The sequence below is a fragment of the Palaemon carinicauda genome, chromosome 7 (genome assembly GCF_036898095.1).
Source record: "Palaemon carinicauda isolate YSFRI2023 chromosome 7, ASM3689809v2, whole genome shotgun sequence".
NCBI classification, from domain to species: Eukaryota; Metazoa; Arthropoda; class Malacostraca; order Decapoda; family Palaemonidae; genus Palaemon; species Palaemon carinicauda.
In genome coordinates, this window is record NC_090731.1 from 134,558,085 (window position 1) to 134,580,357 (window position 22,273).

General features: G+C 37.7%; 1 protein-coding gene across 1 annotated transcript in view; it reads left to right on the forward strand.

Moving 5' to 3' along the window:
• Window positions 1-22,273, forward strand: part of LOC137644020 (G1/S-specific cyclin-D2-like) — a 71,639-nt gene that overhangs the window by 43,639 nt on the left and 5,727 nt on the right. Inside the window, exon 4 of the mRNA XM_068376900.1 lies at window positions 20,784-21,025. Coding sequence (XP_068233001.1) covers window positions 20,784-21,025 — 242 coding nt within the window. The remainder of the gene's footprint in view (window positions 1-20,783; window positions 21,026-22,273) is intronic.

Below are 22,273 nucleotides of genomic sequence, written 5' to 3' on the forward strand. Positions count from 1 at the left end.
AGAGAGTTCGGGAATATATTGTAGGGAAAGGGAGAAAGGGTAGGCGTAGCAGACATGATGGGCTAGAAGGGGTCGTTTATGGCCCTGTAGGGTCCTCCTAAAAGTGTCCCACATGAATATCGGGATCCTAAAGCCCTTGTTAAGGCCAGGGCCCCTCATATTCGTGGGAGGTGATGCTACACCATCTTGGCAGAGGGAGAAAGAGAATTTACGTATATATATATATATATATATATATATATATATATATATATATATATATATATATATATATATATATATGCTTATGTGTGTGTTTGTTTGAATATATATTATTACTTTTATTCTTCTTTAAAAGTTATTTTAATATAATTTTAAAACTAATCTGAGAAATGGGGAATTCCAATGTACATATATGAAAAAATATAATTCTTTGTGATTTCAAAAGTTACAGATTCGGGAGGGCCGTTATTGTGACTTGACCTTGGGCTGTTGGGCATAGGCGTAAGGCGTGTTGTTTTTAGTGCGTGTGTTGTCTTCCTCTCAGGTTAATCTCAAAAGGCGCTTCTTAGATGGCGCTCCAGATAAGAGAGGGGGAAGGAAGAGAAGCGAAGGACCACAAAATCTTAATCTTTTTTTTTCTCTCTCTCTCTTTTTTTTTAATCTCTTGTGACCGATGCATAGTTTCACTTGACCTGGTTTGAGTTTGGTTCTTATTTACGGAAACCCTGACAGGCAAAACAGTTCAGATATGAGTTTTTGACTGTAAGACAAAAGAAAATTAACAACGTCGTTATTTCACTTTCCATTTTTTAGTTGGATTAAAAGATATACGTAGAGGAAAAATTCTATATTCCACTTGCACAGTACTTTTGCGACTGAGAAAACTACCCTTTTAAATGATAGCGACTTCCAGTGACGCTGTGTAGGCTAAATATCTTCGTCATTTTCTTTTTGGATGAGTTTATTCGAGGTCATTGAAATCGCCCGAAATTGTTTCCTTAACCAAATTTTATCTGTAGATTTACCTCAACTTATATTCTACCTCTCTTTAGGTGGGGTATTATTTGTACAATCATGGAAAGTTACGTATGACTTTGGTATTATACAAATTATCAGTGAGGAACTATTGTAACGTGCATTGGGGTCACTTTAACAACCGCTAACATTGAGAAAAGTCGGAAAACATTTATTTTTCATAATCTGATAAAGAATTCGTTGTCGGGAGCGTATTTGTAGGCTTACGTTGCATCATGTCCTTGAGAATCCCCGTAGAGACGAAACCTTTTGAATGCACAACATATGAAATGGCATATCAGCTGAAGTGAGGGCGAGAGGCAATTAGATTAAGAATGTGTGGGTTGGGGTTAGATATCCTTCCATGTGGGCGGTGGGCGGGAGTCAAATGATCTTGGAAGCTAATACTATGTAACGGTGACCCCCTTCATGCTGGTCGGCAAAAGAACAAGAAGAAAAGGTTGCTCTTGTCTCCGATGCTTAGATGCGGGCTTCGTCCTCTCTCTCTCTCTCTCTCTCTCTCTCTCTCTCTCTCTCTCTCTCTCCTCTCTCTCTCTCTCTCTCTCTCTCTCTCTCTCTCTGGAGTCTGAGACCGACGACGTCGGCAGGAGGTCCTGCAGCAGTCTTTTCCTTTGTCGTCTAATTTTTCGTTGCATCGCTGAAGGTCTTTTGTGTTTTTCCTCTGGATCAGCAGCACGAGAGCTTTTGTTAGGTACTCGTCAATGAGAGAAACAGAGAACATGGGGTTAGGGGGGGGGGGTGCGTAGACGGTCTTTGGAAGACGCCATTGGTTGAATACACAAGCACGACTCAAAGGTCTAGGCAGCAGCGTCGTACCCTTCCATTGCAAACCTATTTAATTTTCTTCTTTCGTTTCTTGGTAATGGGTAATGTAAGTCCCATTTTAGAGGAGGTCTGGCATGTTTTTATTGCCTTTATGTTTTATTACACTACTGAGGGTAATACTATTCATCTTTCACAAAGATGTTAATGCCATAAAATACGCTGCAGAATTGGTGTTAAGACAAAGAATGCTTGCATGGATTGTTGATTTTTAGTAATGAACGTGATAATGCCCATCAAAGTATTTGATCTAATTTAAATCTCGGTTAGCGTTGATTACGTCGATAATTGCAAGTCATTATCTTTTGACTTTTGCGTCTCGAGGAACCAGCATGATGGTGCTGGTGGTTTTAAATCCTTAGTAAAAAGCGGGTGGAAGGCGATATAAAGTTCCGTCTGGTCGGGACAATGAATGGATTCACCTAAAGGTGCTTAGTGACATTTGATCGCGCTTTGCATTGCTGCGTCTACGCCTTCATAGTCGATCGTTCACTGGAAAAAGAAGAAGACTTTGAGTTGAGTTTTATTGTTTAGGGTCCTGGTTTGATATGTCTAGGGTCGTGAGGGTCAAATGATGATTAATAAGTGCGATCAATTGGAAAACAGGAAGAATGGAAATCCGAAGATAAGATTATTATTAAAGACATAATGAGGTGCAGTGAGTATATTTTCTATTTCAGAGGAAATCAAAGGTATTATCTGAGTAAGATAAATGAGGAAAAATATATCAGAAATATCTGTTAGGATTTACCGTAATGGAAAAGAAATTAGGACGTCAGGGGGATAAAATTCCAAAGGGATTAAACACGGGCAGGGAGTATGGATTTTGATGGGAAAGTAAATAAAGGATATACGAGGGGCCTAGATAGATTAGCGTTCCTTACCATTCATGTTTCTGCATCGTGTTGCAAGTCTCAACGCTCCAGACAACCAGAAGAAGACTGCTATTCAGTCTATTTTCATGTGCTGCTTTTATGATCATAGATATTAGAAATCAAAATGAGGTTTTCAGCATTTCTCTCCCTTTATTTCACGTTATGCTAGATTTTTATTGGATTTGAATATAAAGAAAATAATGAAGCTATATGCATGAAATAAGTCTTATAGATTGCCCAGTGATTTGTCCCATTTTTCATATAGTTTTTATTGTTCAGCCATTATAAGACCTTCTTTTCATCCCAGCATCTTTTCTCATTCTAATTATAAGATGAAAAATTCTTTACGATTTGGATTGAGGAGAACCTGAGATTGAAAACAAAAGATGTGCTGCGCGTATTGTAATGTTTTGGTGTTGCTTTGTTTTATGGTTTATTCAAGATGCAAATCGTTTTTCTTCTGTTGTATTTCAAATCTTGTTGCCAAGGGAATTTATACCATTGCTCATTCGAAGATGATTTCCTTCGGAGGATCTAACAATTACTTTGGAGTGAGACATTTCCGTTATGTAGCTTTGGTGATGTAAATTGCGATGCAAAGAAAAGGTATATGTTGGCAGAAAACGCCAATAGACATCAACAGAGAGAGAGAGAGAGAGAGAGAGAGAGAGAGAGAGAGAGAGAGAGAGAGAGAGAGAACTGGTATTTTCAATTGAATTAGTGCTTGCTTTTTTGGGTTTCCCTGTTGAAATTCAGTCTTGCCTAAGGGTGTAAATGTATTTTATAATTTGACATTATTGTAAATTGAAACGAATTTCAAACATAATTAGCACGAAGGCCAAACTTTTTCTGAAAATGAGCTCGACATCGAGAAAAAAAATGAGCAGGAAATGGGGAGTCTGACAACATCTTACTTCATCTCTCTCTCTCTCTCTCTCTCCTCTCTCTCTCTCTCTCTCTCTCTCTCTCTCTCTCTCTGTCGTGATCCGCTTTTTCACATCTCTTTCCCTCTCGTTCCATTTCCTCATGCTCCTCCGTTCATTCTAATAACTCTCTTACAGCAGCTCGTGCCCACTTCTGAAATCCTTTGGGGACGATATTTCCTTCCTTATGTTTCATAAATATAAGGTCTATTTCTCAAAGTCTATCGCATCAAGGTTTCCGCAGCGTATTTCAGACCTTATCATCCTACTCATACAGTCGATGTAGAATGTTCCAAAGGACTTTGAGACCAGTTCGCAAAATCAAGGAAAAGTAGCTCTTATTCTCTCCCGGGATAAGGACGTTCGGTATGTCTAGACACGTGTTGAGCCCAGCAGCAGTGACCGCACGAGTCGGGAGAAAGGAAGAGGAATAGGAAAGGGAAAGAAAATTTAACGGAGGATAAAATATGAGTGTTTCCGTAAAGGTGGTTTGTATTCAACGGCTGTGTTGCCTTACCAACATATTACAAGATTTAATTAGATTCACGAAGAGTGGTCTTAATTGCTTTTGTAAATAGAATTGTAATTTTGCTCTGCTCGTTATTAGAAAAAATATTTTGGCTTACGTCTTGAACTGTCATCTGAGAGTACCATTTAAGTTCTTTCTTCTGAAACAGAAATATATTTTTTTTTCTTTGTCACTGGAAATATCAGCATCCAAACAAGACCAAGCCCAATCAGAAACTTGACATGAATACCTGTGATATGTCTTGCAACATGGGTCATCTTTGTTAATATCGTATCTTCTTCCATGCACGAAAGTTTGGCGTATTATTTATTTTGGGGATTTAAGTACTGTTTTTCGCACGTGGATGAAGACCTTCAAATGAGACGTTGTAATGAAACACATTTTAAGACCCAGCAGTCATTAAAATTTTAGGCAGTGAAAAATATAATTCTACAAGAAATTATTTTTAAGAAAATCCCATCTAGGGATTCACTTCCATCATTCATAAAAGCAGTTTTTTTTCTTTTTAACTCACGAGAGTAAAATTGGAATTTTTAATAAAGATATATTTCTCTATTAAAAGAAATTGTTCTGTACCAGTTCAAATGTAACCCTGGGAGTTGAGGGGAACCATCATGAATGCCCCTTCCTCCTCCTCCTCCTCCTCCTTCTCCTTTCCTCTTCCACTTTCCTGCTTCAACAGCTGTTGAGGTACATTTAGGGGCCTTCCTTTTGACGGACTGGGGCCAGAGGTGGAGGTCTGGGGCCAAAGAACACCTGAAAGAAAAACTGTTGAGAATTTAGATAAGTTTTGAAAACTTTCATAGCACGTTACTCATACACCCATACATACAGTATACAATATATATATATATATATATATATATATATATATATATATATATATATATATATATACATATATATATATATATATATATATATATATATATATATATATATATATATATATATATATATATATGAGAGGTAATCTTTCACTAGTTTAAAACCTGAGATGGCTGGCTATAAGATGTCAAGGAACACTAATATTTCTCACAGGAAGTGTGGCTGGAGACTAAAGGCGGGGTGTTCAGCAAGAGAAGGAAATAAAAAAAATAAAAAGGGTGGAGAGCGACGATACGTAAAAGAAAAAATACAACAGGTGTTGATGTTCATACTGCAGCCGTTGCTGTGTCCTAAAATAGTAGAAGGACGGCTGGTGGAAGGGGATTAAGGAAGGGAGGAACGGAAGTTGTGCAATCGTGTGATGGTGTTACAGAATATTATGATTTCGATGGAGCTGCTCTGACAAAGGGATGGAAACCGCTTTTTCTCATCTTCAATGGGATCAGATTGAGCGACTTTCATTTATCTTCTTTTTTTAAAGACTCATTTTATTGCTGTTGTCCTGAAGCAATGCTCGCCATAACATTTTCTCTGACAAATTATTCTTTTCTACTCCAAAGGAGGATGGCAACGACACATGGAATGGTAATAGAATATCAAAAAGCAGTGCACAAGAAAAGGAAATTAAATCCGATTTTTATTTCTGTCACGCTCTAGAGTCTAGAATCTGTGCCATTGGCGGGAAAGTAATTGAATGGGGTCGATTTAGAAACAGCTAGCGAAAGATAGACGGGAGAATAGGCCGAGGTTTTTGTGAATGCAGCATTAAAACCCATTTAGTGTTTTTATGGGTTCGCATAGGGGAAGGGAGCAAAGGGTCATTTGAGGCCAGAAGAAGGTGGATGAAAAAACTACGTCTTTTGGTATCAGTCTTGTTGAGAGAGAGTCTGTCTGTATAAAAAGTTAAATCCTTTATAGAAAGAATGACGCTGCATACAAGAAACTAACGAGTTTCTCATGTATCGTTGAAAATATTAACACGTTAACGATTGATTTCCAACTGAGTACCTGCTTATAGAATAAATGAAAAGCGAATATTTATAAGAAAAAATATTCCATTATAGTGTACCTTCATAGCGCCCGTGTTCTTACTGCCTAATAGAATTAATTTCCACGATAAGGACGATCATTTCGGCAACCTAGTCATTAACCTGTGGTCTACTGTTTGGAGCAAAAGGGGCGTCTTTAATGACTTCTCGTTATGAACACACTGAAAAGAGCTAATTTTGGTCTCCAAGGAAACGCTGCAAATATCAGTGGGCTTCCGTTGATGTTAAGCACAAGTTGTCGTGTGCTAATGGACCAGATGGAGTCTCTCTCTCTCTCTCTCTCTCTGTCGGTGGGCCATATGGCACGTGCTCATTACAACATCCCTTCTTCGCCCGACGCTATCATCCTTCCACTTCGCTTTCTTGTTTCCGTCTTGTAATTTATCCTTAATGATGACGGCGGCTGCCTCATTTTCTGGAAATGACGGACTGTATGGCCTCAAAAGAACGTTTCGAACGAACAGCCATAAAAATTGTGATATTTTGGGGGGCATGTCTGTTTCCAGATTCTGGTAACATATCCATGTGTTTGCTTGTATTATTATTATTATTAGTAGTAGTAGTAGTAGTAGTAACCGTTGGTTGTTCCTATTTTTCCCAAACCATGGTTTCCTGACAGTTTTCCGGTGGTAATGTAACATCCTTAGTGTAACCACCTGGTTGCACATCGACGCCATCTTGTAAGTCGGGCGCGTGTCTTGGTGTCAAGGAAAAAAAGAAGAAAAAACGCTTCCTTTCCTTCTTGTTGGCAAGCGGTCGCGTGGAATCGATTTGTGTGGCAAACACCATCATCATAATTTAAGGACACTTTAATTTTAGGGATACGTCGCAGGCGCTCAACATCTGTTCTCACGGATTACAGCTGGAAACGTTATTTCTCTCTCTCTCTCTCTCTCTCTCTCTCTCTCTCTCTCTCTCTCTCTCCTCTCTCTCTCTCGTTTGTATCATCTCAACTTGACCGCCACCGACTTCGCAGTTAACATAAATCTTTCAGAAGTAAATTACGATTTTAGGGTCCTATTTATTTTGGGGAGAGTAAGATGCCGATGAGCTACACCTCCCCAATGATGTTCTGTGTATAATGTCCTGCTTAGCGAGCGTTTAATGTAACCTAGTATATATATATATATATATATATATATATATATATATATATATATATATATATATATATATATATATATATATGTAATGTATATATGTATATATATAAATATAAATATATATATATATATGTATATATATATATATATATATATATATATATATATATATGTATATATATATATATATATATATATATATATATATATATATATATATATGTGTGTGTGTGTGTGTGTGTGTGTGTGTGTGTGTGTGTTTGTATATATATTTGAAAATGAGATTAATTTGATAATTCATCCTCTGCAGGTAGAATGTAGGAAGCACAGGTTAAAATATCTAAATTCTGGCAAACGTAACATACTCATTTAGGGTTTTCCCAAGATTTCACGTTACACTGGAATTCCCCCATCTTGTCTGATGGCATTTTTCCCTCAGAGGAAATGAATCAATAGTGAAAGAAGGTCACTGGGTGAATAAGTCTTCTTTCCTTTGTGTTCCCCAGATGTGATGTTGCCGGAATGGGCATAGAGGGTGAAGAGGCCCAAGGGAAAAGGGAAGTTACGGGGGGGGGGGGGGGGAAATCGGTGTTCGAAGGAAGGGGGTTTCGGATGTAAGCACGCAGATGGTTCTATGGTTTGCTTCACCTTTCGTATCCATAAATCTTATGTCTTCACATTACTCCACATTCGTTCCAAATAATCTTGGAAAATAAAAGATTTGATTTGATTTAGGTTACCTCATGCAATTTGTTGAATGAAAATTAGTGAAATAATAATAATAATAATAATAATAATAATAATAATAATAATCGGCATCAAATTCAGCAATTATATTACCAATGGTACTTATGAAATGTTTCAAAATAATTCCCTGTCATCCTCTTGGTAATATGTGGAGTAGATTCGAGGGTAACCAAAAGACTTTAATTTTCCATGATAATTTTGGTCAGATAAATTCACTAATTCGTTATTCTTGATCCTTTTTCCCAAGAAAACATATCCATATTGCACAAGCGTAACCCTTCTCTCCCTTTCTCTTTTTCTCTTTCTGCCTTTAAGGACTGAATCTTCCTCAACATGTTCATAAAGAGTAATATTTAGTTCTCCTTGGGCAGCTACGCAGCAGGAGGTTTGGGCGAAGTGTGGTCTCGCTTGAGGTATTTTGGGCATGAGGCAGAGAGGCCTACGCAGGCCTCCATATGTCTCCCCTTCTCCTAGATCCCTTGCTATACCCCTCTTCTGCCTTCCACTCCCTCAGGAGAACGTCTTAATTGATGTGCCGCCAAACCCACAAACTTTTCACCAACGTCACCAATGCTGACATATTTCTCTCTCTCTCTCTCTCTCTCTCCTCTCTCTCTCTCTCTCTCTCTCTCTCTCTCTCCTCTCTCTCTCTCTCTCTCTCTCTCTCTCATGCAATGTTAGTAATGATACAAATTGATTTTATCCTCTTTAAATAGGTTGCAAAGCACATGTATATAGTTGTGTGAAACTGCAGTGCTCTTCCTGGAATAGAAAACCTCTTATCTGATTGTTTTGACAGTTTCAAAATGGTTCATTCGTAACGTAAAACAAACTAAACGTTATAGTTTTGTCATTGCCTCTTCAGTCTTCCAACCAACACCCTTCGGGTGTTTGTCAAGTCAAACTTTTTTTTGAATTTTAGATAAATGTAGAGAGATTGGTGTTAACAAAAATGAATGCTGGGAGTAAGTTCTTATAATAACGAATTTGTGGGGCGTAACCTGTAGATGTTCCACTACAAATGATAAAATAAAATTTGGCGTTCTTTTAAATCATAATGTGGCGTAGTTTCTTGAATCTTCTACGGAGGATGACTTATCCTACAGATTTAGGGTAGAAGAGACTCTATAGCTATGGTAAGCAGCTCTTCCAGGAGAAGGACACTCCAAAATCAAACCTATGTTCTCTGGTCTTGGGTAGTGCCATAGCCTCTGTACCATGGTCCTCCACTGTCTTGGATTAGAGTTCTTTTGCTTGAGGGTACACTTCTCTATCTGATTTCGCTTCCTCTTGTTTTGTTAAAGTTTTTATAGTTTATATAGGAAATATTTATTTTAGTGTTGTTGCTGTTCTTGAAATATTTACTTTTTCCTTCTTTCCTTACAGGGCTATTTTCCCTGTTGGCGCCTCTGGGCTTATAGCATCCTGCTTTTCCAATTAGGGTTGTCGCTAAGCAAATAATAATAAAAATAATAATTTGATTTGTGAAGACACCAGTGAATATCTTTGGAAGATTTGAAGTTGATTTATTTTGCAAATTAGATATATTTCTTGAATGTCGTATACCATTGTGGCTGTTAAAGATGAATATATTCTCTTTCTCACTACACACAGTAAGCAAGATGTCACAGAGCATGTGTATATTGTGTACAATTAGTTTCAGTTAATGACGAGATAACTTTTTAGCCAAATGAGAAGCAGAATTAATGAAGAAATTACTTCATAGTGAAATGAGAACATTATTGATGAAGAAATAACTTCATAATCAAATGAGAACATTATTAATGATGAAATAACTTCATAGTCAAATGAGAACATTATTAATGATGAAATAACTTCATAGTCAAATGAGAACATTATTAATGATGAAACAACTTCATAGTCAAATGAGAACATTATTAATGATGAAATAACTTCATAGTCAAACGAAGAACAGAAGTTTCTACAGTATTAAGGATCCCAATGTAATTAATTGATTGATTAATTTTGAGGAAAAGTTATTATACTGTAAGTATTTCAATTACAAATTGAATTTAAACGGGAAGTTATATGTAACGATGGTCCATTTTTTTGTTATAAAACTATATTTCGAACTTATTAATGGTAGTTCGTATATATTTTGGCGGGGAACATTTTGGGCGGGAAAGGTCTGGCGCCAGTTGGCATTGACACGGGAGAGGAGGAGGAAGGTTTCGAGATCCATTCCCAAGTAGAGTTGTGGTTTAGGTGGGCAAGATGTGCCTTCGGTGGCCTCCCTTGGATTCTACCAGTGTGTTGCCGCGCCCTTGGCCACTCCTAGGGCGCAGAGCGCCACAGACGTAGAGTAATTGGCTCACAGTTTATTACACGAAGTCCTACTCGTATTTTTGTTTTACTTTTTAAGACAATTATATTCTTTCAGTAATATAGTTGACAATGATATCGAACTCTCCGTTCCTCTTCTTGGCACTCATCCTTTTACTGTCTTTCCTAAAGCTAATAGCTTTTACAGAATCAAAACATTTGCTCATAAATTTCGACACTCGTATCTTACATAAACAGTTGGTAATTTATAAAGGGTACGGCTAAATGTTATGCTGACTGAAAGAGCGTGTATTACAATGTAATCTCACGAATAACAGACATGCTCACAATTCTGATAGTCCCCTATCTTTCTCTTATTCATGTACCCGAACTGATATGCCGGATAACGATGCATTCTCAGAATGAGATATAAAGAGAGCAACACAAGCTACTTGATAATTATTTCCATCAAGTTCCGCTTCTGTTGTAATATATCCGGTTATAGATCCATTCATTCATTCATTCATTCATGTTTTATTCGAATTTAATATCTACCACTCACGCTCTCTCAAAGTAGTTATAGCCTAAAGCAGTCAGGATTAATCTTAAGATATCGATAAGCATATTTAAACTATAAAAAGTAATTGAGCGTGATTGTTTTTATAGACTTATTTTTTCATTAAAGAATATGAAAGAGTCAGGAGATTCCGAAAGTGAGAAGAAGAAAAGTAAGAGGAAAGGGGGTTAAGATTGGACTGTGGTTTTGGAAGGATTTTGGCTTTTTGGGGACCTGAAGGTGGTGGACCCAGGGTCGTATCGATAGCGTCGGTGGGGCGTGGTTTGTGATGTATGGTGTTCGACTTCTTTGACATCACAGGGTCTACTCTTGATGGTGTCGGGCCACCTCGTCCCAACGTTATTAATTTCCTTTTCTTTTATTGACTGCCTTGAAATTTAGAGGACAGGGCTCATTCGGGCTCTTTCATTTATCTTTACATCTTGTGAAACATTACTCATTTAGTTATATATATATATATATATATATATATATATATATATATATAATATATATATATATATATATATATATATATATATATATATATATATATATATATATATATATATATTGCAAAATTATATATTGATATAAACGTTACACCATGTTTGTTGACCATGTTCTCAATGTAACTCTAAATGTTGATATCGAAACATGATAAACTAATAAAAAATATGTTAAAATTGGGTTGTTAAAAACTGAACATTTTCAAGACAGACCTGTGCGCTCACTAACAGATGATTGGCATCCAAAGTAATGGTTGTTTGAAAAATTTAAGGACGTATAAAGACGGGCCTGTTCAAACACTCGGTAACTTTTATCTTCATTTTTTAGTCACTTTTTTTTTTAGTACTTAAGTGTTATGGGCACACATCACTCCTCAGACAACTGTGTATAAGATTGAGTATATTGATAAACGACAAATTGTAAAATGAAGACACTTATTTTGAAACAATGGCATTACATTGTTGTTGAGTTACGTTACTCATTAAATGTCACTTATTCAAATTAAAAGACACTAATATCAAGGAGCGAATGAACTGAAATTTATTGGCATTTTTCTTTAATATTATTTTTTTATTCACATCATGAGAATTCTCCTTACTGCTTACCTTTGGCATTCTTCACCCTCCGCAAGCTACTGCAGGGTCCAACCTCACATAGTGCACCTCTTTGTCGAGCCGGATTATTTAGTAAACATCCTCCTGTTTTGTTATATCGCAAGGGCTCATCTTTGCCCCGTCTCTCCAAACATATTGGATACGATAGTAAGCCAAGGGTGAAAGGTCGCTTGGAAGTAGAAGTGGAAGGGCCACCTTGAACACTTCTATTCCTACTACATCAGTAGGCTACTTCGAGAAGTTCTAGATGATCTGCCAAGTTTTCTGCGTAGAGAGAGAGAGAGAGAGAGAGAGGAGAGAGAGAGAGGAGAGAGAGAGAGAGGAGAGAGAGAGGAGAGAGGAGAGAGAGAATATGTTGAACAAGACCTGCTAGTCATTTCTAATCACCGTGCCTTAGCTATTGCCTCAGGGTCATAATACTAAGTTCTCGTCATCAAAATGCTCCTAGTAGTTAAGGACTAATAAACCGGACGAAGCGAATAGTTCGGAGATGACAATCGGAGAGCCATTTGTATGGCATACTCGATTTTGTATTTTTTTTCTTTCATCCAGCAATATAGCAGTGTTCGTTTTTTATTATATATAATGAGATTGTCATATATTTGTGCCGCATTTAAATTTTGCTTTCTCTCTCATTAGATTGTACCCTACACAAAGTAGAGACAGACCAGACAGTGAAAGGGAAATTAGAATAGGTATAAGTTTGTTTTCCTATCCTATAAAGATGGTCTCATCGAGTATAGTCGTAATTGTAGGTCAGATATATTTTTGTTAATAGTATAAAAAAAATTATACATTAGAAATATTGCTTGTGCTCTGGTCATCATATTGATTAGACCATCGGAGTACTATGACGATCAGTGGATATCCTCGCTATGTTATCTTTTGTTGGCGTTTACTCTTGCAAGAACGAAAAGTTATCTAATCCTGGAAGTAAAACTATACTCACTAACAGTTATGTTTTTATTCTGTTTAAATGATGGAATTGAAACATAAGGCATTCATATTTCAATGTGATTTTACAGTAATTTTTTTTTTCAAGAGGTACGGTACATTTTACCACTACATAGCCGTTACTATTATAGCATTAGTTATTCATATATGGCAGTGAAATAGGATCACCGCAACCGAAGATTGGTAGGGATAAGGGTTGTTGTATGGGGAAGGGACTTCTTCCAGGCTGTCGGGAAATCAAATGATCTGAGACTGCCAATGTAATAATAATTGGAAGGAGGTGTGCCTTGATTTGTTCTCTTCTTTATTTGACCTGCATCCACCCCTTCACAATTTTAGGACGTAGTATTGAAGCATTTTGGATGTAGTCATTTGCTTGGAAGAGAAAGTGCTCCCGTTTCAGTTAATTGCCGTAATTATTGATCAATTATAATGCTAATTTTTTTTTTATCAAGCATCCATAATTTAACTTTAATTTGCTTTAGTTTGAAAGCATCGTCAATTATTCGACCTCTACAGTACTTCCATAAGAAATAACGAGAACCATATAAGGGTCCTCCCTGCTGAACATTGGCCTATGCCTCCGGGTGTGCAGCCCATATTCAAAATTTTTTCCCCTGACATCGGCCCTCCAAGAAAATTCAGTTTTCAATGGCCTTTTCATCTCGATTTCTCGGTGTATAGTCACTCAATTGGCCTAAGGCTCCGGTTTTTCCTAGTGCAGATTTCCCTTTCACTTATCATTTTCCCCTCTGCAGTGTCCTGTCAATGGCTATGCCTCATTGGTGTTCGATTAAACCCTTTTTAATGATAGAAAACACTCAAGAGGGGTTTAAGGGTGGCGTCATTTATTGATATAATAACTTTTTTAATTTGATAACTAATTCTGCGATGAAATCAGCATCTTATTCTTATAATAAAATTATATTTTCTATCAAATTCTCCAGATTTGGAAAAAGAAAAAAATTGCCCTTTTTATTTAGATTTTTAATTGTGTTGAACACATGTTGCAAGTAAATAACAATAATTTGGTCACATTGACTGTATTTATAATATAAAAGTAACGATAGAAAATACAAATTATAATGTTAATAATGATAATGATAGCCTTAGTAGACCCAGGTGTCGATTCTGCATGTGCCGACATCGTCCTAAACTTCTCTCTTTCATGCCAGGATCCATCTGTATGCCCTTAAGGATAGGCCCACACGAACCCTTAACCGGCGTCTCTTGTTACTATGCAAATTGCTGCCATTTTTAGTCTTAGAGTCACATAACTCCTCCTCCTTCTCGCAGTCCATACCTTCTGCTGCTACTTCTACGAGTATTACTTCAACGACACACCATCTTTGACCTTGGGTGCTGTCAGTCCATTTTCCTAATTGGCTTCTAGCAGATGAGATCTATTTTCATTATTATCGTGGTTTCTTGTAGATTTTTTTTTACTGCGATATGAATGATAATGACAGCATATAAATTAACATTTTGCTTCTTAATGGTCCTTCGTAGGGTCTTTTATCACAACACGGTGGGATAATTGTAATTGTTCTGACATACTCTTACCGGCACACTAAATTATCCGCGTAAATACTCGAGGGCCAACCGGTTGTACAATCCATCGAAGATATACGGCAACATTCTGTCTTGCGCAGTTTCGAATAATGCAGCTATCACTCGAGATTGAAAGACTATTTGGCGTTTTACTTGAAATGACCTGTTTTTTCATCACAGATCTTCTCATGTTTGATACTGTAGATGCTCTCGAACCACTGATTTGTTTCCGGATGGCTGCTTTTACAATTTGAAGAGGTTGAAGTTTCAAGTTCATGTCAGTAGCTGTCTTCGGTTGCCTCTTCCCACTTCATGTCGGATAGCGAATATTGGTGACGACTCAGAGGTGGGGACAGATCTGGAATTCTAGCATGGTGTTGACAACATCTGTTGGACGTATCAAGATTTTGTTAATAAACCAGTAGTTGTCTGAACCTGTCCATCTTTTCAACATATTCCAATGAAGCGTTAGAGAGAGAGAGAGAGAGAGAAGAGAGGAGAGAGAGAGAGAGAGAGAGAGAGAGAGAGAGAGAGAGAGAGAGAGAATCTGATACTTTGTCCTATGATTTTCGAGGGCGTCGGAAGGTGATTGAACTATTCTTATTGGTTGGTTGGTTTTTCCTTTGGATGGCCATCCCCCATGTTATATGAGTGTTCACTTTCCGTCTGTGGGAATATCATGTGTTTGGCCGTGATTCTGAAGGACCCAAATGAACGGACGAAGGAGAGAAAAGGAGGAAAATCTGTTGACAGTTAATGGCTGGGATGGTCATATGAGAAGATTTTGAATGATCAACCATTTTCTGGTCTTGTCTTTTTCTCTCTTGTGGACAATAAATAAAATAATACCCATGTTTTGATACGTAGAATGGACAGTTGCCACAAGCATATGGGCACGGAGAAATATCTTTGATTTATATAAAAAAAAAAATTAAACTGCAAATTTACCAAATAGTTTTAATCGATAAACATATTTTCTTAAAATTGAAAACTAAAATGTCCAAGATTAGGTGACTAGAATGGGTGGGATAGGCTTCCCAACATTCCCAACCTACCCTTAGTTTCCCTCCTCTTCCTCTGCTCTTGGGATTTATTTTCTTTTCGTTTGCGACAGAAGTTGGGTATCCAAGTGTAAACTTTGGAATGTGTCTGTTATTGTTATTCTTCACCTCGATACGTCTCTTTGGACATCTCAGTCGTATATCCATTAATGAAAGATCAGAGATTCTTCTAGTTTCATAAAGGCTGTCTTTATCTCTGTGAACGGGCATGCGCACTGTAATGAATTTTAACTGCGCTGTTTTTTATGCTACAAAGATGTTTTTCACCGAAAAAAAACAACCAATTATAAGGTCCGAGTCATATAATACCTGATTAGTTAAAAAAAAAAAACTCTCTCCTCTTGGTCCTCATCTTTATTGTGGTAAAGAGCAAAAGATTTGAAATGAACAAAATAGAGGTATCAGATCTTATGAGAAATCATGGCTTTTGTCCTTTATTGCAAATCAGGAGTTACTTGAACCGGTCCTGGTGCATCCTGATGGCACTGTCAGTACAATGCAGTCATGTAGCCCCAACAAGAACAGAGAAGAAAAATAATTTAACCCCAACAAGAACAGAGAAGAAAATAATAACGGTGGAGAAAATAATAACGGTGGAGGAAAATAGCGTGAATATGTAACGGAAGTAAAAGCTCCAAAATTAGGGATGGATTTTGGAGTCAGGGAAAACACAACAAAGTAGAGAATCCTAAATTTGGCAATTGAGGGAAACAAGAAGCCGCCAAGCTTCATAGATCGGCTCTGAATAACTCTACAAAGAATTTACAAATAACACACGAAAATCATATTTTATAGCTCTAAATAGCTATAAGATTTTCGTATTAGTAGTGTTTTTCCGAAGTACATGGTGTACAGTAATAGTTGTAATCTCTCTCTCTCTCTCTCTCTCTCTCTTCTCTCTCTCTCTCTTCTCTCTCCCTCTCTCTCTCTCTCCTTTGGAAGAGGAGTAGTTGGAGCAGACTTGAAAATGACGGACTTTCGAACCCAGCGGAGCGTGCTAAAAACCTACGAGGACACAACCGAGAAAGAGAAAAGAAATTATCTACGCCACACCGGACCGTCCCCCCATTTTCGGTGCAGGCAATGCTTGGTTCGAGCTAACGGTCGTCTCTCTCTCTCTCTCTCTCTCTCTCTCTCTCTCTCTCTCTCTCTCTCTCTCTCTCTCGATGTTTGTGTACGTTGATCATAACATACCGTTTATTTAATTTGGTTTGTCAAGCAATACGGAGGGTGATAAGATATTAAGAAATTGATTTCCACAGTCACTCGAATGAAAAAATAAAATCAGATATACGGAATACGGTTGCACCTCTCAAAGAAATTCAGAGGGCGATATGTAATTCAAAGACAATGAATATTTTTTTTTTCTTTTAAAGCCCGCACAGTGTGCGTTAGATGGTCTGAAGGTCCAAAAGTGAAAGTCGTTTTCAAGCTACGCCAGGGTAATACTGCTTCTTAGTTGCTAGGAGAGCAGAGGTGGGAGAGCCTTGTCACTGTGGTGGCTGTTATAGTAGTATCAAAGTGTGCCAGTATATATATATATATATATATATATATATATATATATATATATATATATATATATATATATATATATATATATATATATATATATATATATATATATATATATATAAACTAGAGAGAGAAGAGAGAGAGGAGAAGAGAGAGAGATGAGAGAGAGGAGAGGATGAGAGAGAGAGGAGAGAGAGAGAGAGAGAGAGAGAGAGAGAGAGAGAGAGTGTATTGCTGAGTTAACTTTTGAATGAGTTGCAGTGATGATGTTGAGCAATTTTTGTGAAAGGATATCTTAAGAAGATTGGGATTTAGCAGATTGAAACTAGGATAGACGGATAAGTTCACATAAATCTAGGAAAAAAAAGGAAGTCATTTAGTTAACAAATGACTTACCGAGTTGTAATAGTAATGAATATTATTGCTTTAAAAAAAAACAATAGATTTTTCTTTTAGTTTCCGAAGTGGAATCTTGTCCGCCTTCGAAATGTTAATAATATTGATTTGCTCTTTGGTAACAGTAAATGGAGAAGCATTTGGATAGGTAAACGTGATGTTTTATGTGCTCTCAAATCTTCATTAATTTATATTGAAACTTCTTTGAAGCCTTTTTTTAACAGTATACCGTAAAAAAAAGTGTTTTTGAAATGTATTATTTTATATTAATATTTTTTCGTGACTTTGATTTTATAAGTGTGCCTCAATTTCACTTTCCTTTTATCCTGCGTATGTTCATAGTAAATTCTAAGCTGTAGGAATTTTCATTCATTGCACTCCCTTACTTGTTCGTTACCCCCACTAGTTTGGGGGACGGGAAAAGTGTAAGTCATCTTCATACCAGACTAACCATTACTATGGAATGCTCAGAGGTCTAATTACGAGGAAGGGATATTGTAAGTTGGTGGGAGGGGGGTGTCCTTTCATTCATAGCTTGGGAGGATATGGGTGACATCAGGTCATTTCGCGGGTATACTCCGAGGATATTTGGTCATTGCTGTTTTTTTTGGGGGGGGGAGGGTGGGGGTGGGGGAATGACGGGTGGTTTGTGAGTGTTGTAGTTATGTGTTGAAAATGCATTTACTTTCACGTTTCTAATTGAAAATAATTTTGAGTAACTGTCTTGCCTATTTCCCATAACCTGAAAACATACAAGATTCCACTAGGAGTGACACTAATGGCAGTCATCACCATTTCATTAGATTCTTAATGAGAATTCACGGAATTAGTGTCGGTGCCAAACCCTTTTAACATAAGTAATTGAAGGTTTGGTTGTCACCTGCTGGGATTATTTATCGCCAAACTCGAAATGAATGAGTTCGGAGTTCGTAAGTTACGAAGGTGCCAATTATCTCCCAAGAAAATCTGGTTAAGGTTTACGTTGGCTCAAGTTGTTGTCATCTAGACGCTTATTTTCGCTGTCGCTGTCCTGAATACCATTTGTATGAATTAGAAGCCTCTATCTACGGCTCCCCCTCCTCCTCCAAAAGGACCTTCCCCCACCTCTGCTTTCCATCTAAGTGTCATCTTCCATGCTCAACCGAGAGGAAGTGAAGGATTTCGGAGCTATTGGTTTAAGACCCCCTCCCGTGTTCTTAATGGTCTTTTAATGAGTCCTTGGTCCAATTTCGGATAAGAGGAAGAAGCAGCCTTTGAGCGTTTGAGGTTACTATACTGCGGAGATGTCGTTGATGGTGGTATATAGTAGATAGGGAAGAAGCGAGTCCAGGACAATGATTATACTTTAGTAGCCTTCTCTCACTTTGCCCAGTACTAAAACTAATGCATGCATCAAGGCCCATGCTGTTGACGCATGTCATATGCTCTCTAAAATTGCATATTCATGCACTTCAATAGTAGGTTCTCTAAAGTAGGTCCATTTACTGAATTTCATTGGCAAAACTTGATCAGGATAGAGTACGGACTAAAGAAAGAAAGAATATGAAAAAAAAAAACCTGGTTTACTTTAAATAGATGAATGAAAGTTTCAAGAGTGAGACAATGACTGCGACCCATTTGGTATTTAGTATGGAATATAAAAGGACATATTGAGGGGATCAGCGCTCTCGGTAGCACTCGACGGTGGCCCCCCTACCCCTTCGGAAACAAACGAGGAAAGTGGGCCCCCTCCTCAAGGGCATCTCGTGTTGGTACCCATTTGTGGCCCTCTCCAACGCAAGGGTCATAATGAGTAGAGAATGGAGCTTCGGGGCACAGATAAAAGCACCACCAGGTATGGATGGGGTCACGTATGCTGGGGCCAAGTAGAGGGCAGGTGAAAAGGTAGTTCCCACGAGTGGCAGTAGGAAAGGACGGCGAAGGAGGGAAGTGGAGGGGAGGGAAGGAAAATGTTGGTTGAGGGGAGGGCGTTGCTGATATTGACTCCCCACCCCTCCATTTTGTGGTTCTTCCTGATGCAATTGAGGATGTAGAGAGAGAGAGAGAGAGAGAGAGAGAGAGAGAGAGAGAGAGAGAGAGAGAGGGGGGGGGGTTAAAGGAGCGTTGGTAGCGATGGACGATGATGTCATAAGGTGCTGTTGTTCGATTGACTCTTAGGGGAAGCTGTCGGATAGCACTGTCATGGTGCCGTTCTTTTTTATTTCTTTTAATTTGCCATTGTTCTTTGCTCTCGCTTTGTTTGCCCTGTACTTGTACTGGGTATTGTTCCCCATGGTTGATGACAGTGCTAGACTGTGATTGGACTGGAAAACTAATTCCGACCTCTATTGCCTTTGAAATGTTCCCCTCAAGGTGTATATAGCAGTAGGAGGAAATTGAGCTTTTCAACTCTGCCTTGAAGGCGTTCCAATATTAAGTGTAGTGTAGTAGCAAGGGAAAGGCAGCAGGGGGAAGTGTTGGCATTGTTTTACAGTTGGCGATGAATTGGGAGGTTCTCTTTTTCTGTCAGGACTGGAAGCTAGACGCCTTTGATTCTTAGCCACCATTTCTCTCTTCACTCCCTTGACACTTCCTATTAATTATGGACCAAACTAAATTTAAGTCATCATCCAGGATTGTGGGTTTGATTGAAGAGATTCATTAAATTAACTTTAATTTTCGTTTCCAACAAATACACTGTAATGGCACATAAACTATATATATATATATATATATATATATATATATATATATATATATATATATATATATATATATATATATATATATATATATAAAGCGCCTGTTGATACCTTATATTAATAAATCAATCTTATTTAAAGTTTAATTACTCTTGTCCTGTGTATACTGCAAAGTTAAAGATGAAAAAGTTAAGGTTTATTGTTGAGATGATAATTTGGGTATTTGTTAATTCATTACACTTGTAAATTACTGAAGTTACGTAATGGTAAATCCCCGGTAACATTTGAACAGATTAAACATAACATAACAATGTAACATTCTTAATTCCACAACGACTGCCGAAGTAAAAATAGCTTGTCCTGTTTTCCAGTTGGTCACGCTCGTCTGACCCACGGTCTAGGACTAGGTATACGTTTGAAAAGTGCCGAGAATGTAATTCCAAATTGTCATTAAAATGTTTCATGTTAAAACTTGATGGCAAATTGGAGTGCCTAATGCGAAGTAATACTTCCAGAGCTCAATTGAAAAAAAAAATCAATATTATATTTTCTTTATACTAATAGTAATAATGGTTTGGTTATCTATATATTTCGTCTGCTATTTTGATATTTTTCAGATCTTTTTGTTTTAAATTTATTCTGTATAAATACAAAGTGTTTATGGAACTCGCCCAAATTAAGCGAACATTTCTTTTCTTTATACTTGTAGACGCGAGGTTCACCTCCAATCCTCCGTCCATGGTCGCAGCAGCGGCTGTAGCGTCAGCGGTTCAAGGTATTCTTCCAAGACACGAATTGGAGGAGGACCCCTCTTCGGCGATGTCTGGTGCTGGAGCAGCAGGAGCTACCGCTTGTCACCCATCGAAAAGCAAGTCTGGGGGACTCACGACCGCACAGCAGTATATGCAAGATCTCTACCATAGGTTACACTCCATCACGCAGATCGACACCGTAAGTTTGCTGTTGAACATTTTCTTTCTACCTTGTGATCTTACGTAAATGCATCAGTGCTTTTAATAGTGAGCCTTCATATCATGTCTTTTTTATTTTATTTCAAATGTGATTAAAGTAGTATGGAATATAAGAAAAAAATTGTTATACTTTTTAAACATTGTGCCAGTAACACTTCCAACTTTAATCTGTTTAGCAATGTTTAGATGTGTCGTGAATATTTGTATAAAGAGGTACGTGAATGTTGGTCCAATATTTGATTTTAATGTCTAAATACTGTGCGGTGAGCCATAGATGATTGAAACGTTTGATATCGAGAGTAAATCGCTAGGGTTGGGTTTTGGGATTTAAGAGTGGGCGTGGGGTTCAAGGTTTAGGTCAAGTGGTGCACGTATGAGTCACAGACGAAAAGGTTAAAGTAACTACATAGTTTATATAAGCCTTTGGGCATAGGACCCTGTGCACTGAAAGTTAGGTTTGTTTGTTGGTAACAAAATCTAGGTTTGCCTAGAATGGCTTTTGTTTATCCAGAGGTCAGCCACCATCCGTTTCTCTATCATGCTGATCATTTCCCTTTGTTTTGTGTAAGCAGGCAGTTGGCATGTTATGTAAGTAGCTTGGCTATTTAGGGGATAGTACTGCAACAGAAACTATAAAGATTGCTAAAACTTACGTAGATGCGGGATGGGTACATGTTTGTTCATCATGGATTAATGTTTTCGGTTCCTAAAAAGGATAAAAGGCAAGGGAGGTGGGGATGATGATGAAGATGGTGAAAAGGATGAGGGGAGTATGTTAGGGATTATGGTGGTTGAAGCAGTGGTCTTAAAACACTTTTTATGTAGCCCAAACACCTGAGATCGTCCGGGCTGGTCAGCCGTGACTGAATAATAGATAAGAACTTTGCGGGAAGAGAAGGGTTATGTCTGGCGAGTGCCTGAGCTCATACCATTCCGTGCCTTTCCTCCGGAGTTAGGGACGGAAATATGCACGTTGGCAGATCCTGACGCCCTTTCTAGGCGCCTGTGAGAGTGGAAGACTTTATGGTACACAAATATATTGTGCCTATGTCTGAATCACATCGGATATTGCAATATTACGTGAAGAATTTATTTTGTCAAACTGGACTGAATTAACTGTGGGGAAAAACATTTAATAGAAAGAAAAACAAATTGCGCTATTTTACACTAATTTTTCATTTAACACTAATATACATATCATTATTTATGTACATCAAAGAATTTACTA